At 37.4% G+C, this 19,338-nt stretch overlaps 1 protein-coding gene across 7 annotated transcripts in view; it reads left to right on the forward strand.

Moving 5' to 3' along the window:
* LOC104060194 (AGBL carboxypeptidase 4) overlaps positions 1 to 19,338 on the forward strand; it is a 954,436-nt gene that overhangs the window by 572,256 nt on the left and 362,842 nt on the right. For 3 of the 7 annotated variants that reach the window (XM_054073731.1, XM_054073730.1, XM_009561918.2), the window contains 4 exons: positions 3,939 to 4,072; positions 5,744 to 6,119; positions 12,222 to 12,370; positions 16,587 to 16,800. The exons of 2 other annotated variants lie outside the window; for them this stretch is intronic. In XM_054073731.1, coding sequence (XP_053929706.1) covers positions 3,939 to 4,072; positions 5,744 to 6,119; positions 12,222 to 12,370; positions 16,587 to 16,800 — 873 coding nt within the window. The remainder of the gene's footprint in view (positions 1 to 3,938; positions 4,073 to 5,743; positions 6,120 to 12,221; positions 12,371 to 16,586; positions 16,801 to 19,338) is intronic. 2 more of the 7 variants (XM_054073732.1, XM_054073735.1) reach the window with 2 other exon arrangements.

Raw genomic sequence — 19,338 nt, forward strand, 5'->3', positions numbered from 1 at the left:
TATCCTTTTCTAGCTGATACAGATTATCTAATGCGGGGTTGCTTTTTTGGCTTTCCTTTCAGCTACTGAGGGTGGTAGCCCTCCCAGCCAGTCTTAAATTTCTCATCCCTTCACTTTTATCTTGCTACTTGGACAACTTCAGTGGATGGCCATATGGGGAGAGGTGTTGTCATGTGCACTGGCTCTTGAGTCAGTCCCATCCTTCGGTACCTTGTGGAATTGACTGGCAAGATCTCCCCAGTCTGACCTTTTACTGGAGTACAGTTATTCCAGCATACTTTATTGCGTATATTGAATCACAGAATACAGTGCTCTTCGTCTGGCATTATGGGTACTGTGTACAAAAGTAATTTTTCTGAATTTACGTGTCTTTTCCAGAGTGCCCCTTCTTAGAGAATAGAAGGCTTCAATGTTGTCCATTCGTGTATTGTGCTTCTATTTTGTGTAGTTTGTACAAGTGCCTAATAAAGTGTTTTAAGTGTTAGTCCTCAGTACCTGGTGTCACCAGACCACTTATTCCATTTATAGGAAAAACAATAGGCACAAATTTACGACAATCTGATCATGGCCACCTAAGGAAGGTATAATTTTTAACTTGTTGCAAGGTTTAAATGACTGGGAACAAAGTCCAGACAAATTATTAGGGTCATTACAAAATGAGGCTCTTGAGCTACAACATTTCTAAGACTGCCCTTCTTTCTTTTAGCATGTTCTGTAGCTTCTGGCACTGAATTGCATCTTGTCCAGCAGTTTAATTTGCGTCCTGGTTTTCTTCTGGCTCACAATTGTGCATGTTTTGCTTTTTTGCTGGATTCTTCTTTTGTACCTGTCTTTTGTCAGCTGGCATAACAACAGAGAGTCTTAAGAACTGCACTAAATGCACTTTTATGTTTCTCTTACCCCTCCCTATCGTCTCCTCTCTCTCTTTTCTGCCTCTTCCTAAATGCCATTAATATTTACAGAACAAGAGCTGGTACTCCAGCATTAGCTTCACATTCAGAATGAGATTTTTCTCGCTCTATCTGCAGCTAATGTAGAAGACAACAGAGGTTAGAAATGCGCTTAAAAGAAAAGAAAAAGAAAAGGTCTTTTTATATCCAACACACTAGGTGAATTGTGTTAGGTATAAATAGGCCTACAAAGACCAGAGCATATGTAAGAAAATATTAGAAAATATTATATGTATTGTTGTTGGAAGGCAGAGAAATTGTCAATTAGTCGATTAGTCAGTTGCTCATTGACTAAATAAAAAAATCCTAAGCTTTAACTTTTATGAACTCATTTTCACCATTCATCATCCAAATTTTGTGTGGGTAGAAAAGAATTCCTTCTTCAGTTTACTGATTCATTTGCAGGATAAGCAGTAAAATCAAAGTAAAATGAAAAGGTTTGCTAAAAGTGAAAGAGAACATTATAAATTTTTACACATGGATAATGTATAAACTAAGAATTTACAAGGAGGTATATAAATGAACTTTCACCTTCAGTCTACCAGTGAAGTTTTGCAAACGTAGGTTTCTTAGGAAAACTGAGAAATTGGGAGAGAGGAGAAAATGAAGAATTCGGATTGTTTTATTTGACCCCAAACTAAGTATTTTCTTTCATGTGTGTTGCTCAATGCGTAAAATGTGCTCTTGACTTTGATAAATTTACTTAAAAAATAAAAAGCTGAACTCAAAATGTAAATGTTTCTGTTCATCCTAATTGTTTTTATTATAATGTTGTTTTATTCATTGGAAAGTATTTGCTGACTTCCACTGCAGATGTGTTTACTCCTTTCTGACCCCTTTCCATGACTGTTCCCAGACTTGCTTTTCCCTGGCCATGGGAAGAATGGCTAGCATCCATTTCCAGTTTGTGTAGGGTTCTGGCTACTGGTGACCTCAGCTAGTAGCCAGCAGCCAATTTTCTTAACTATGTAAAGTAATTGGGTTGTGTCCATCTTGTGGTGAGGCCAAGGGTTATTTCAGAGCACTGAAACTGATCTGCATTCTTTAAATGCAGGAGGAGTTCATCTGCACGTTCTGTGGAAGACAGTTTGGCCAGGCAGTCTAGAGAAGCTGGCTCTGCAGCATGCATGTGGTGCTGCTCTTCCTCTAAGGAATTGTGAGAACATATTATAGTGAAGGTTTCCTCAGTCTATCAGCTACCTCAAAATGCAGAGCCACACAAAAAAAGTTGTTTGTTTGTTTTTTTTAATTCAATATGACTTTACTTATTCTTAAATTTCTGTCCTTCCAAAAAGAAACCAATACCCATCTGTCTGTCCTTTAGTCTCTGAATTTGTATTTATTTTAAGAAAGGTGCTTTTATTTTCTTCTTTGGCCTCTGACAGCAGAACTGGATTATCTTACTTTTCTGATGAACCTATATTTTCCACAGAAATGAAAACATAGGGGTTTATTTTTTAAACTGAAACAGTTGGATTGCCTTTTTATTTTGCTGGGATAAGCACCCGTGATGCTCTGGGGAATGGAGAATGATATAAAAGAAGCCTAGGGTTTTTTTCTTGTGTATCTGTTTCTTTTTGCATCTGTCTTAATATTTGTTGCTACCAACTGATTCCATTTCAGGTTGTCTAATGTCTTATGCGGCATGTTACGTGCCTATTCTCTTTTCGTGGCCTTGGGCTGTAATATCGCTTTTTTTGCCTACAAGAGATTCATTTCTATCTGTAACAAAATGAATTGAATTCGTCTTTGTAATTCATTTCTAATTAATGCCTTGCTCCTCATTAAACAGTGATTTACCTTTGTTTCCCTTTTCTATACTGTCAACACTAACCATTTTGAGGTCCTGTAGAGAGATGTTAGTTTGAGAAAGCAGAAGTCAATGCAACTGAACGCTCACAAATGCCATCCTTGTTGGCACTTTAGAAAATATTCATGGGACACTTTGTGAAATAGGTTTGCAGATGGATGTGAAGACTCCAAATGTTTTGTTATTCATAAGCTTTCAGTGTACAAATACAACACTTCAGAATTTAAACACATCTCTACTTGTCAGTGTATTGGCCAGGTAGCCAAGCTTGTGACTCTTTTGTGACCTTGTCTGCTCTGCAGGAATTTTATGGATCACAGACACATTTGGGTAGACTATACTCTTGATTCCCTGTCCCCTCTGCACCTTTTCAGGAATACTAAAATATTTCAAACTTAATTTTCAGAGTCATGTTCTGAAATACTTTGAGATAGGTTAGAATGCTCTAAACTTTAAAACGTTTTACTTCATTTTTCTATGAGATTAAAAGATTAATATAGCCGTTTATTTGCTTTGTGTATCTAAAGGAGAAGGATTAGTACCATTAACTAATGAAATAGGGTTGGATAGTAATTTTATAACAGGTATGGTCCATACACAACTTCTCTGTAATGCCCTTTCAGTCTATCCTGCAGCATAGCCTTTTCCAGCCCTGCACTTTGCAGAACAGCAGAATCTGCCATGTGTGCAAATAGATCAGTACTGCTGACAGATGATGGTTAGAGTATAGAATGAATTACCAAGTTTATTTTAACTTTAAACTCAAGCAGAATTTGAACTACAACAGCAGATTATGAATATGAAAATACTACTGGTAAACAGAAGTTCAAGCAAAACAGATGGGGTTTAGGAAGTTGTTTTATTTGCAGCTTCTCTATTATTTTAGTGATAGCACAAGCTACTCATTGACTTTTTTGATCACTCACATGAATTTAGCTTGGCATTTGACAATATTTATTCTTGTGTTTGGCCAGATTGACCCCCTGTTGAAACTCTAAAATTGTCAGTAGGCATCAGTTTTACACCACGGGTTAATTTGATCGTAGTGTTATAAGGGGACTGAAGCATGGGATTGTTTTGTTGATTTTTATTTAACGGGTCTTGCTTAAGTCGTGTAGTGTTTGAAAGTCAGAGCACTGACTAATGTAACAAAAATTTATTTTTAATATACATTTTAGAGGACAAAACTGACCTTGAGAACAGTGTGATGCAGAAGAAAATTAAAATCCCCAAACTCTCTCTCAATCACATAGAAGAAGCTGGGGAGATTACAGATTATGGGGAAGAAGATGTGGAGCTTAGACACAGTAAGGTACTGAAGCCTTTCCTTTTTTATTTCTTTTTATCCTTTCTTTTTTTTCTTCTTTTTTAAATTTTTTTTAAAGTGCTTGGGGCATTTACAGATGTCATAGTTTAAGAATTCCAGGCCTACTTTTGCTGCCCTTAAAATATACTGTGCTTGGTGAAATTGGGTCAAATTCTGTATGGGGGTGGGGTATGAGTTTTCAAAACCTGATTTATACGCAATTGAACATTTTCCTGTTTATAATGTCTGCATGGTTTAATTGCCATTTGAGATTTTTGGAACAGTGCTCTTCCACTTTGGCCCAGAATACTTGAAAAGTCACCGGTTACATGAATGTCGAGCAGCTGTTGTTGGTGGCACTTGTGACCTATTGCACGCTACTTGTTTAGAATTTGAAGGGGTGCACTGAAACTTCCTAACTATACAGCACTGGGTGACAAGACAATGTGACGGGTGTGCACCCCTCCATTATAACTGCCAGTTGCCTTTATAGGTCCAGATGCCAGAAACCCGCTATGTGAATTTATTTATTTTTTAATATCAAGTGATTTCTTTAAAAGTCTGCCAACCTTCAGAATAAAATACTGCTCTCTGGCTTCCATGTGTTTTGCAGCTGCAGAAGTGGTACCAGTACATTTCTTTATGGTGGGCCAGCATTTGTATATTTATTTATTTATGGAGCTTGCATGGAGCAGGCGTAACATCAAATAATCTCCTTTTGTGCCACATTACTTATGGATATTGTGGTATGGAAATTGATAGTGTCAGCTTCTTGTCTCTAACTGAGAAGCTACATGTACTTTCCCTGCAGTTGCTTGGACGTTCAAATGTTTTTTCCCATATTTGGCCAATAAATCTTTGACTTTTACCCATACGGTCACATTTTAATACCTCTGTCCACACCCCAGACAAGAGGTGTGCTTTAATTTGTAGAGTTTGTGCAGATGACTGAAGATATATTTCTGCTGAGAGTTCAAAGGAGATTGAAGCCTCTGCATTGCAGTGCTAATAAAGAAGGAATCTGTTGAATAGGAAGGTGGGACTGAATTACATATTCTGTCTCCAATTTCTGTGTTTTCAATTCCCTTTCAGTGTTTGCTGATAGTGTTAACTCAGTCACTTGCATCAGGCAACTGAGTGAATACTCTAGAGGAATAGTCAGAGAAGGTTTTGTCTCCCAAAGTGTGGGAAGGACAAGCCCTCTGTTCACAAAACAGCTTTGTATAGTATGCTGCTTTCAACTCTGATGTTACAGGTGACAAACGTAGCACAAAGTTGGTTCTTTCTCTTATCAGAAAATCAATTGCTGTTGGAAATCTAAGTGTTAAAGGTAAACTTTAAAGGAAGAGATATAAAGATCCATTGTTTTAAAGAAATTAAGTATCTTCATATATTGAATCAAGTGATTTACATACACTCAGTTTGCTAGTATTGCGCAAATGCAGAAAGAAGGACCTTTAGCTGCCTCAGAAGTTTGTATATGCATTTATTTGAATTATGCAGGCTTGATAGTTATGATGTATATACACAAGAATCTGTTAGGCAAAACATTTTTGCAGGCAGGCTTTGTCTTGCTTTTTTTGGAAAACAAGAATATTAACAGTTCCCAAGTCTGTATAATTTCAATCGTATTACATCTTACTGCTCTCCTAATTTATTTTTTATTGTGACATGCAGAGACAAGATGGGCGAAAGCAAAGTGAAGGTACACACAAAAGCATTGAAGCAGTTGTTGCTCGGCTTGAAAAACAGAATGGAATGAGTCTCAGTAATACTTCCAGCCCTGAGGAGGCTTTTATGGAGACTGTGGAAGGCATGAACAACATGGACGATGCTGTAGTTCCTCGGATTCTGTATGAAGAATTACTGAGGAGTTACCAACAGCAACAAGAAGAAATGAGACACATTCAACAGGAGCTTGAGAGGACACGGAGACAGCTTGTGCAACAGGCAAAGAAGCTAAAGGAGTATGGGGCACTCGTGTCAGAAATGAAAGAGCTCAGAGACTTGAACAGGAGACTCCAGGATGTACTGCTTCTAAGACTAGGTAGTGGTAAGTGCCGGACATAAATGGGACTAGTTTTAATGAATTTTGCAGGTGTGATCAATAGTAATGGAAGCGTATTTGAAGAATAGCAGTGGTTGTTAAACTGGACATTGAATGTTAAAAGGGGTTTCTGCTATGGTTGTAAAATATGTGTCAAATTTGTATGCTATGTACGTCTGGGTTTTTCTTTAATGATAGTAGAGGTCTTTGTGCTGATATGGTTGAATCAGTTCCATTCTAAGCAGCTGTATTTTAAAGAGTCTCTGACCGTCCAGTATATGCTGAAAAAGATAATAAAGCATCATCTGCAAAATATACTAATATGTTCCAGTTTAAAAAGAAAAAAAAAAAAAGAAGAAAGAAAAGGCAGTAGAATGAATATTTGAGCTAAAACTATTTTATTCCTTTCAGTTAGGGGTTTTGTTTACTGTTATGTAAGTGACTGTGTTACCTTCAATTTTCTGCCCCCACTTCCGATTAGTAGTTCATTAGAATGTGGTATATTCATGAACTGCTTAGCAGTGGCTTTTAACAGCTATGCTACTGGAAAAGTAATGGATTATTAAAGAATAATTAAAAAAACTTTTTATATTAGTGTCCCGTTTATCAACACTTGTTACAAAATGCAGGTTTGTGTAATTTGGATTTAAATTTCAAATATCTTGAGTCAGTTGCTCATTTGTTTTGGTTTATAACAATGATTTATCCATTATGTTGGAATAAATGGGAAAAAAAAGACAAAATAAAAAGTTCATCCTTTTCATTGAAGTTGGTACCCTCGGAATACCTTCAAATATTTTACTAATTTATATTTATTTGCTATTAGAATGTGGTACTGCTGTGTTGAAGATTTGCTCGGTGACTGAAACTTGGTTAATACTTGTGCATCCAAACTTAGCATGCTGTTTCTTATGTCTGCCTTTGTGTATCTGGAAACTTAATTTTTGCATGTAAATTGGATTTTGGCTCTTCTACTTGACTGGAACGAGTGCATGCAATTAGCATGTGGGTCTGAGTTACGTTCATGTACAAACCTAAACCTGGGAGAGCATGTGCCTGTGCTGTAGCATGTGTTAAGGTGTGCCCACAAGTTTGGAACCAGGTTCTTGAAGGAGCATCTTATGTTTTAAACTGGGTGTTTGATTGTGAATGCTCATCAATGTGCATAATTAAAATGTCATTACTTAATTATAAACACTTCAGTCAAATTTTTAAATAAAACTGAATAGGCAAGGTTTCCACAGTCTGCAAAACACGATGTGGTTGGCAGTAGATTCCACTGAGCTTTCTAAAATTTTCCTTGGATGGAAAGATGTTTCTTCATCTGCAAGTAGTTAGGGGGAATTTATGTGAATGGAGCACCAGCCAGATGTTAGTAGGCAATGGGGCTGAACAGCGTAAAATACCAATTTAGTTGGTAGACTTGACAGCATCGTGAGTGGTGAGACCAGCAGTGAAATGAAGACAGCTTCTGAATTCTGTCTCATTTCTTTCACTTTAAGAAAGAAATGATGTATTTTTTACTTGAGGCAAATCACAAAAGCTTAGAAAAAAAAAGGAAAAATAAACAAAATCAAAACCAAACCCAAACCAACAAAATACTCCTAAACTTCTTGGAAAAAATGCTGACTCTTCTGTAAATACTGGGCTTGAATTTTTATTGTATCAGTCTGGCACCTGCTTTACAACTGTAAATAAATGGTACTTACGTTGAAGACAAGTTCTTTTAATTTAATCACGTACCTGGACAAATATGAATTATAGGTTACTTCCAAAAGGATCTCTTCTTGTTATACTACTTGCTTGTTATAGAACTTTTCATGGATGACAGAGGTAAAATTTGGCCCTGTAGATTGTGTCCTTGGATATGTGTTTCCCAAGACTCAGTGTATTATCCAGTGATGACTCTTTCACTTGTAGCCTCATTCGCTGTGGAGAAACAACCAGATTCTAGAAAGATCAGTGCAAAATTTATAAATAATTAGAAAGGAAGACATCTTCAGCAAATTATAAATTACAGAGTCTGATGACAGTATGAAAAAGCACTACTTTTAATCAAGAAGCAGATATGTAAAGGCTTCTTTAGTCTTCCTTACCTTTCCAGTTTATAAATGAGGTGTGTTTGGGTATGTGAATAATCTGTGAAAATTGTTCAGAAAATAGATTACATTCTGAATTCATCTTTGGTTGCTGCAGCGATCTCTTAAATCTAGAGTTTCAAATTACAGGTAATTTATGTTACGCTGCACTTCTAGCAGGCTGGACTTAATGCAAACTAATTGCATCTCTGTTTCACCTTAGAGACTTCTGATTTGTTTGCATGAGATGACAGCTGTTTTGTGCTGATGGATTGCAGCTGTGGGAAATGCGTGCCTGTTGCCATTTTAAACTTGCAGATCAAATATAGAACAAACAGCCTCTTGAGCTAACATTCAGTCAAGTATTCAGTCTTCCAATTTACCATCAATATGTTGATTTTGGTGAGAAGCTAGAAGTCAATATATTCTGCTTTAGACCTAGGCCTTCATCTCTGCTACTGAACGTGCGCCACTCTAGTGGGAAGAGTAAGGTTTTTAATCTTCTGCATGGTGACACTGAATTGCTCTTTGTTCTAAGTCTTGAAAGTACATAGGGCAAATGACAGTAGTGAAATCAGTATTGATCCATGGGGAAATATCAAAGCTTTGTTAGGATTTCAAGGCCAGGTTTAGATGGGGCCTTGGGCAGCCTGATCTAGTGGGATGTGTCCCTTCCCTTGGCAGGGGGGTTGGAACTAGATGATCTTTAAGGTCCTTTCCAACCCAAACTGTACTATGATTCTATGGTTCTCTGATTTTGGATCTGCCAAGCAGATCCCTTCCTGGAGAAGCCAGGCATTTGACTAGGGCTTTAGGGACTAAAGCACTGGGAGAACATGATGACTAATGTGAAAGAGGTTTTGATATCTCTCGCCTGAACTCCCTGGAGAACACGTGCAGCCAAAGCCTTGTTTCCCTTCCCTATTTTGGGATTGGAAAGCCCTGCGATCATAGGCCTTTGCGGTTTGTCTTCGTTCTGTTGCACCTGAAAGCATGCTAATTTGGCCTAGTTTTATCAATAGAGAGCAAAGTGATTTAGAGAACTGAATCACTGACTTTTCCCTGTAGGCCTGACTTTAAATAGTCCTTTGACTGCAAAAGATAAGAATTTCAATAACTTCTTAAAAAAATAATTGTCTCCAGGGTAAGATCGATGCCGTTTGCTATGGTTTTATATGGCCAAAAGTAGTGAAGTTGGATCAGGGTAATATTTGGGTGTTGTTCCCTCTCTGATAAATGCTGCATTTTCATGTCGTATTGCTAAGAATTAGTGTTTCTCTAAAGTCAGGAAGTATATTCACCTTCATTCACTAGCATTCATTCATCAGTACACATGCGGCACCCCAGGTGGTTATTTTTAATCCCAGTTTAATTGCAGTGATACAGTTTACATTGTCTTGGGACTGACGTCAGGGCAGGGAGAATAAAATGATGTTTGTGACTTACCGCATGTAAGGAATTACTATTATTCAGCTTTTCTAGATTTGTTTGGCTTTTTGATGTAAAAAGAAGTCCAGTGTTTTTATCAGGTACAAGTACAGGAAATGTTGTATATAATATTTCTCCTTCTCAGACTCCTGGTTTTTTTGTTCAAATTCTGTTAGATGATGTGGAAAAACAGTTTGCTGCTTACAAATGTATATTCACCACTTTATCAGTTTATTTATTTTAGCTTATTTACTGATTTTTTGAGTAGCATGTAGCCTAAAATGCATTTTTGAGGAAAAGAGATGATACAGGGAAGCCTTCTGCCTCTTCATCTTTCCTTAGCCTCTCAGATATTATGGAAACTCTACAGTGAGAGGGAGAAAGATTTTGCAATAAAACATTTGTTTCCTTTCTGCAATCTGAAGAACTGTCTTTATGTTGTTTATGATGCTTATTACATTAGAGCTATCATTCTTAAGCCTTTAGATAGTGGCATATATTTTTGTATGTCATATTCATCATCATTAAAATATATGTAGAGCGTGACAGCTACAGAGAAAAGAAACTTCTGGTGTGGTGCGTGGTAAATTGGGCACACAGCTCCCATTAGCATTAAGGCAATAATACAGGTTGCATGTCTAATTCACAGCATGCTGGGTTGGAAATGCACTTTTTAGTAGGTGGTGAAAGGAGCTGTGAAGACATCCTAGATAGAAGCAGATTTCTGTTAGGGAAGAAAACAATCAGTAAAATAGAAAAGAAGGCATTTTAAAGGCTTTCTGTTGATGACTTATAAGCAAACATTAAAGCATGAATTGCAGCAGAGGTTTTTCTGGCCTGTTGGAGCTATTTACATCACTGCATCTGCTTGTTCAGGTATTGCCCGCACTGAGAGGTGTGCAGGCTTTGGACGGTTTAATCAGTCCAGGTTTAATCAGTTCCCCCAACCTGAATCAGTTCGGAAGTCTCAAGTTTAGAAAGTTTAGTTTGTCTTGGCCGCACCCATTGTATACGTATGATAGTAGAAATCCTTATTAAGATTACTAGGAAATTATAAAGCAAATATTCTGGGATTTGTGATTTTTCTATTTGCGCCACGCTTGCATTGCATATGGCTCTTAAGACACTCTTGGTAGTTGCACTGTAGTTAAGGATTGTCTGGGCTGCCGAGACAGCTTTTAGTTGTTGCTGAGTGCTGAGTGGCAGTCAGCTGAGAACATTCAGCTAGCTATGTAGGTGTAGAATTAGCTTTAGGATGAATGTCAAATGCTGACAATGGAAGAAATGCTGATTTCGCTGTATAAATAACCTCTAAATGAAACTGCACAAAGTAGGAGAAATGAATGCTTTGCTTGTTCCAGGTACAGGAACTGTTTAAGATACGTGGCTCAAGACGTGAGTTCTGGTGCCAGCTTGACTTGCAGAGTTAGATCGATTCAGGGCTTGGTCTATGTGCACAAACACTGAGGAAGGATGCTGAACCGTGACGGTGACCTGATTATTGAACTGTCGTTTGTTGAAGATGTCAAGGTTGGGCTACAGAGTGCTGCAGCGCTCTCAGCACCAACCTGGTACAATATAGTTCTTACAAGTGTGGGTGAGTTTATCCTTATAGTTCTTGGAAGTGGCTTTTTTACTGTGGTGTCCAGGGTGTAAGCTGGATGTGTTAAGAAACCTCCATCCCTGCGTGGAACTTCAGTGACTGCTGGAGCTTCTTATGATCCTAGAGACAGACATCGAAAGACAATGATAGGCTTGGGGCAGTAGCCTATTCCTAGACTTCTGGTATAACTGCTGCAGTGAATGGAATAATGAAATCCAGTTCATAAAATATTTTGTTTCTTCTTCTGTCTTTTTAGGAGCACTTTATAGATTTGATCTGGAAAAGGAAAGTTCATGACTGACAAAATAATTTTCCTCTTTTGAAGCCTCAAACATATGCTTAGTAGTAGTCTGTTGTTTAGTCTGTGCATAATTTTTGTTGATTACATTAAAAACAAAAGTCACTGTGTTGGGTGATTTGGACAATCAAAATTCTAATTTATATGTGTTTTTTGTAACCCTGGATATTCTTTCTATGCATGAAGCTCTAGCATAAGTAGCCAAACCTGTTTGCTTTATAGCATTTCTATAGATCCTATTTTTAATATATCTCTGTTATATGTAAACAGATTTCAAATTTCTATATAATTTTTAACTCAATATGCATAATTTATGTAATTATCATAGTAAATTTTGCAGGTTTCTATGCAAGTCTCTGGTAATTCTTCTTGAAGAATTACAATTTTTGCTTTTGGCTTATAATTTCAGTGTCATTTTAACATAATATCTGTAGCATGCATTGAAGCAATCTTACCTATATCTGTAGTTGTTCGTGTGCTTTAGGAATAAAATTAAACATTTAAATTAAAATTAAACATTTCAATGTTTATAAAGCAGAATTATCCTGCTATTGATGTTCAGAAGTAGGATTTTTATTAGGCTCATTCTAACTTTAAAATGAACATGACTAATGTGTTATTTTATGCTAACCATGCGTGATGAAGTGATTGATTTCATGTTCTCCGGGATAGCAGACAGCTCTCTTTTCTTAACTGTCTAGGACCTGCCATTGAGCTTGAAAAAGTAAAACCAGAAACAATTGAGCCCGAACCAGAGGTACAGAAGACCTTCAGTGAGGAAGCAAATACATCAACATACTATCCTGCCCCTGTTCCAGTAATGGACAAGTACATTCTCGAAAATGGAAAGGTATTTTAAATTAAATATAGCATGAATAGTTTGTAAATGTCCATCAGGAGATTTTTGTGTGGAATTTTCATGACATAGGGGGTTTTGCATGTAGCAGCTTATACAAAATTCCTCAGTTTTTATAAAGGCATGCTATTATGCTGAGGAAAATCATGAAATTACACAAATATGAACAGCATCGAAAATTATCCTCAGTGATGCTCTGACTGGATGCTCTGTAACAAAGGGAATGTAATTATTAAATATGCATGCGCAAGCATAAATCCACCAAATACAGACCAAAATCAGTAACCCACATTGTAAATTTACATTAGTCTGTTTAATCAAAATACTTTTTCCTAAAAGGTCTTTAACATTTTTAGTGTGCTGTAGGTCTAATGCAGAGAAGCTTTTATGTTTTGGTTAAATTGGAGTTCGGTAGATAATTATGAATCCTGGAATGAAAATAGGCTTTCATGAATCTGATAGGAGTGTAGCCACAGAGTTGAGCTGGTGTAGTGCTACTTCAGAGATACTTTTGTAAGGCTGGTGAAGTACCGTATAGCTACAGTTTGCCAGAATTTGACTGATAGCTTTTTAGGTTTCAGAGTGTTTTAGCACTTTGTCTGCTCATCTACTGAGGCGTGTTCTTATAGGTATTGCCATTATCATTAAATGAACGTTGTATTTCTTTTAAAAAACTATTATGTCCTTCAGAGTTGCCTGTGCAGATCCTGTTTCTTAGGATATGTATGCATTTTATACCATAATCTGAGAACCTTTTAGAAGGAAACGTCCATTTCAGTTTTGGCATACAGTGGAATTACTGATTGAATACCATGAAATATTATGTTTTCAGATCTATGCTACAAGATTAACTGCACAAGTGTCTGTCATTCTTGAAGATGAATTCAATGTAATTGTTGAGGACGTAAATGTATGTGAGAAATAGTATAATCTTAGCAGTTTGACAGGTATTTGATTCAGATATCTCTAATATATTTAACATGTCATTTCCTCGTGTATTTTGTGTATATTTGTGCACTGAAAATTTAGCATGTATTACTGTGAGAGTTTGTTTTACCTCCTCTTATACTGCTTAAGATCTTTGGTATAAAGCACATCCTTTAGTGTTTATATACAGCTTTTCTTGCATCTCTGTTTCATCTGCCAGCTTCTTGGCACTTCTGTTGCTGAAATTTTCTGTCTTTACAGATATTAATATCTCTTTAACTTTCTTTTTGTAATTTTGGTCTTTCTTTGTTTGCCTGTTTGCTGGGGCTTCAGCCAGCTCACATGCCAGAAATGTGAACTAATAATGTGTTTAGAGTGTTGGAGGGTGTATTTTTTCAGTTTTTCTTACTTAGGCCTTTTTTTCATTACTTTATTGACATGCACCACTAGAGTAGTTGGAATACTTTTTCAGAAATCTTGTCCTTTGTGGCATCGGATTTGATCTTAGTAGGATTCTTTCAAAGCAGATAAATCTCGCCCCTCCAGAGGGAGAACAGAATTACTGAAAAAGAGCCCATGCCATTCATTTAAAGAAAAGGAGGCAAAAAAATAAAGAAAAGAATAGTTTGTCTTCTGACATACAGTCTAGATATATTGCATGTTAGCATAGTTACAGTGGTGAGCGTTACTTTGAATTTGCTGCTGTTTCTGTTGCGTCGTGCTTGGAGGTTGATCTTGCAGTTTCTGAAATTGGGAGTAAAGTTCCTCTTGATTTCATCAAGCCAAGAGTTTGGCCCATGGAGCAAGAGGAAATGGCTTCTGAACATGGAGTACAGAAAACTTCGTGTAGCTATAGGAGTGATAGGAAACAGTCCCAAGCCTGTTGCACAGACAGGTAACCTGAGACATGAACAGATTGAATTTGTTGTAACAGTGCTAGGAAAAGAAAAAGAGAAGCATAAGCTTTCTGCGTCTGTGGCTGTCTGCGATGTAGTTGCTGTAACTATAGGTATTTCATTCCACTGATAACTTTTCTTTTTTTATATATAAATGAAGCATCTTCAAAGAAGACATGATCTGTCTGAAACATAAAAATATTTGCTGTAACTTGTTTTCTTTTAAATAGCTTATAGCTAATAATGTAGTAGCTTAAAAGACTAAACAATCTTTAATGAAGACAAATCCTAATCTTGGCAGAGGGGAGTCAGGTTTTTGATCAAGTACAGCAGTCTCTACAACTAATGTAATACAGACATCCCAAATCCTTAGTTATTTTCTAAGTAACTTATACTCATTTTTACTGATAACTTTTCCAAGATCAGAACAGAAATAACTGAATTATAACTGTAACGTGATTGTTTTCTGAACACAGACTGCGCAGTGCTTGAAGTTTCCTTACAATGTATGTAGAGAGCACCAAAATAGCCTGAATTCTTGTAAAGCAATTATGAAGAGTCTCAGCAACAGAGGAGGAAAGGAAAAAAGGGGTGTTCATGTTATGGTTATTACTAGTTCTATTTCTGTCTGTTACAAAATCTAAATACCATGCAGACTTGTGAAAAGCTTCTTAGAATCCATTTAGTGTAGAATATTCTGCAGGAAACGCGGCTTTCTTAATGGTTCTTCATTTGTTCTTTATAACGTAGCTGGTAGCCAAACCATTCATATTTTTCTATTTAAGTTTTTAAACAATGAGTTGCTTTTGAAGGAAGCTGTCATAATAAAAAATTTCTTTGGGTTAGAGCCCTCATTAATAATTAAAGCAGGTTTCCATTTAAAGGAAAAATGGTATTTGGTTGAATACAGGCAGTAAAATTATGGGTATATAAAATTTTACAGTAGCTTTGTCTAGTTTTCATTGCATTTAATGGGACTTACGTGATGCTGTTCAGATCTGTATTGGTAGCAGGCACAGTTTATGTAATGCCACTTGAAAGGAGTTAAAACAAAAAACTAAGACCAAAACAGTTAAGGCAAAGAGTCTTCTGGTATAGTTTTGCCACAGAATTTTGTTCACAGAATTTTTTATAAAAAATTGTGAGAAGGCAGTAAGTTTTTATTGAAAGCATTAGTGTTATTGAAAGGGATGAGGAGCAGGTGTCGGTCTGACAGAATGAAGTTCACCACCATGTGAACAAAGCTTTCTGCGTGTAGAGGCAGTGCAGGTGTCTGCAACGTACTCCAGGAATTAGGAGCATAGAGCTACAAGGTACGAAGTAGTCTCTGTGGTTCCACACAGGGCCAGTGTTTGTCTTGGTTGTGCTCGTGTCAGACCCATTCAGATTACTGGTGGGGATATTTTCCTTGCTGTTGCTTGATGGTGTCTGGTTTTAAGGACCATGAGCTCAAACATATGTAGTGGCAGCCTAAGGATGGTACTCAGGCACTTGTGGGGTATCCATCTTAAGTCTGGAGGGCTGGGAACTTTAGGCTAGAGATACGCTGTAGCTTTGTGGGAGTCAAGCCAGCGTAGTCATTGCTGAGCAAGACTAAAACACAACTAGACTAGAGCAACTTCCTTGCAGAGACTCAGCAGTGGCTTCACGCTGCATTTCACAGTACCCGTGTTATCCTGCTTTACTAGTCCAGTGAAATATGTCTACTGCCCGTTGTCTGGATAATGGAAAGTTTATGATGTTGCAGCAATGGGTCATTGTATTACCACAAAACAGAACTCACCTGAGGTGATTGATACTGCATGATAAGCAAACTTCATGATAGAATTGGAAGTTTTAGAAAGCTTCTTAACAGTCTTGGCATATATTGAAATTGGAGCTCTCGAAAGCCTTCTCTAGTTCTAATTAATTTAAATAATCAGATTGAATTTTGCCAACAGGTACAGGACAGGACTTAGGAAGTATTTCCCTCTCTACTGCCTCTGAAATGTGCTTTGGGTAAAGTCTGTTTCATATTGAAGACAATGTTTCATCTTGTGCCTGAATTAGCCTGGTGCAACTGCTTGTTTTATATGCTGTGCATACCTTTATAATATTGGATGTGTTTGCTGTTTCCTTCTTCTATCTCTGTGCCTGACCACAGCCTTATAGAATAGAGGCTGTGCTGGGAGGGGAGGAAAATAGAGGGCGAGAAGAATTGAATACAAAAAGGAGGTTGACTTGAACTCCCTGACCCACAAGTTGGCAAAGTTTCAGAATTAGGCAAAATACATTTGTTCAGCCCTAATTACTGTTATTATAGTACCTAATATTAATGTTCCTACAGCACTTGGATACTGTTGTGTGCTACATACCATAGATAAGTTGTTATTATTACTACCTTCTAGGTCCATCTTGGCAGTGGAATTTGGGTAGATGAGGAGAAATGGCACCAGCTGCAAGTAACACAAGGAGATTCAAAGTATACAAAAAATCTAGCGGTTATGATTTGGGGAACAGATGTTCTCAAGAACAGAAGTGTCACAGGAGTTGCAACCAAAAAAAAGAAAGATGCCGTTCCCAAGCCACCTCTCTCACCTCACAAATTAAGCATTGTCAGAGGTAGGTTATTTGAAAACTTTTGCTTCCTGCTTTGGAGTTTAACCATTAATCACTGAGTTGAAAGATGCTCTTTTCAGCTCATATAAAATTAACTGATTAAAAACTGTAATTCAAATTGCTATTGCATTGTGAAGTGCATACATATCCAGGAAAAGTAAAACACTGTGCAATAGCTGTGCACAGTGCAGGCCTTCACAGCTGAAGAGTTGTACATTGACTTCAGTAAGGTTCGAGAAGATCATCACGTTAAACCACTTGCAGGACAGGACTCTGAGCCTTGAGAACAACACGTTGTTCTGGAATTCATTTATAACAATGATTTTTTAAAATGCATATATTCCTTTTAACAAGCCTGAGAGTAGCTTTACCACATTCTTTCATCCAGAATGTAACCAATTCTGACATGAGGTACAGAAACCATTATAGGTGTAACTATAAAAATATGCATACCTTCAAAGGTGAGAAAGAATAGTCTTACCCGCCTAAGTGGAGAAAATGGAAGTAGTAAAAATTAATTGTTGCCCTTGAATTGGAATTTGAACAGGAAGTGTAAATCTGGCAGGAAAAATTGCAATGACACTTTCAGTAACTGCAAGTATTTTGAGAGAGAAGGCCTTCTCCTTTATTTAAATTGAATAGTGAATTTCAGTTCCTTTGTATCATCACACTTGTGTTTTGTATTCATTTCTGTCTCTCTTGGTATTTCAGGCTTCTTTTTAAGTCAAAACTGAGTTGGTTCCTCGTGGAATACATACTGAAATTGGATTTTTAGGTTTTGTGTTGTACTAAATTGCAGTAGGGCTGAAATAAATCTCCCTGTTTGATTGAGCTTCGTTATTCTGCATTTCCTGTTCTTAGTCGCTCTGTGCTCTTGATTATGAACTCTTCAAGAGCTCTTGTAATCTGCCTTTCAAGTATCATGTTTTGGGATTAAGAAATATGGTTCCTCTTTGAGTGTGTGCATGTGTCTGTGTTGTGTGGGGAGAAGTTGGAAACTGACCTTCATACTGTCATCTTTCGTAGTGTGTAAAAAATGAGTAAGACGTAGGGATTTTTAGTAATCTGCTTCAAGAATAGGTGTGGAAGTGCAAGCTGTTCCATACTGATTTTCTAGTTCTAACTGGGACATTTTGGTACATCGTAACGCATATAGCAAGGTAATACTGGTCACGTAATGAATCCACTCTGTGGCTGTGGCTACCCTTGCTGGCCCCTAATGGGAAAGAGACTTGGTTACCCAGATGTGCACTTACAAGCACACAGTAAAAAGGGGTTATTTTTCACTGGCCCATTGCAAAGAGCTTTGTAGTTTCCCTGCTGGAGGTGACCACTCTTCAGCACTGCTGGCAAGGTTGCTTCCGGGGGGGAATTTCTGCTTTTGCGGCCGTCGGGGCCAGTCTGTGTTGCTTGAGCCATTTCAATAATAGCTTTCTTCTAACTCCCTGGTTTTGGCTACAGTGAGTTGGGGAGTATGCTCCAACAGATACATGGTGAGATGCAGATGGTACCCTTCCCTTTCTTCTCTTCCATACCTTTACACTCTTTAGCAATTCAGCTCTTCCCTGTTTCCTTGTTTTCTCTGTGTTTTCTGTCATAATTTTGGTTTCAGCCTCTACCCTCATTTGAATTCTATTGTTCCATGCCCTGGTTTTCCATGTTCCTCTTTCCAGTGCTTATTTCACCTTGTCTTTGACTTCCTTTTTGTTAGTCTCAAGACTGTGCAAACTTCTTGAACCACTTAAGCTACATGGACGATGTTTTAGGTGGTGGCAGACAAACTTCCTATGTCAGTGGTCTTGGGTAGCACATAAGCATTTTTTTAACATGTTGTTGTGTCCTTTGCATTTGCATCAATGTTAGCAGATCTCGCCCAATCATGCCTGCTTTGTTCCATAGAAAGCTGGAAGTGATCAAATAAGTAGTTGTTACTATGTTATTGACAAGAAAATTAAAAAAAAAAAATAGTAGCAAGTCACAAATGGTGAAATTTGAGGAAGCTTGAGTTTAAATGGCCAATAACTTGGATCAGGCATCACAGAAAGAAGTGAAGCTCTTTGTTAGTCTTTGAGGTCTACTTGAATGTTTAGTCCAGACAGAAATACAAAGTGGCATCTGTATGTTTCTCTAAAGCCAAAAGACAGAAGAGGCAGCACCCCCAAATCACTCTTTGGAGTTCCTAAGACAGCATCCTTTTATTACTGTTAAACTACTTTTTCTACAGCTACTCATAGAAGTGGAGGAGATAGAAGAGGCAAATCTGTGATGATCATGGATCCATCTGGGTTACATTGACTTTTAAGAGTCACAGCTAATGAATGAGTTTTGTCAAGTGATCATTTGCTTGACATTGCAGCTAAACTAATAATATAGCCTGTATTTCACTGGAAGTTTGCCTTACTAGGTATATCTGCAGCAATGTGGAAATATTCCTGAGATTGTTGTAGTACAGGTTTATGTCCTGCAAACACTGGGTTTCTTCAGGTTCTCAGTGATGTGCCTCTTAGCTGCCGTAGTATAAATCATAGCTTACTGCTGATC

Source organism: Cuculus canorus, chromosome 8, assembly GCF_017976375.1.
Source record: "Cuculus canorus isolate bCucCan1 chromosome 8, bCucCan1.pri, whole genome shotgun sequence".
Classification (NCBI taxonomy): domain Eukaryota; kingdom Metazoa; phylum Chordata; class Aves; order Cuculiformes; family Cuculidae; genus Cuculus; species Cuculus canorus.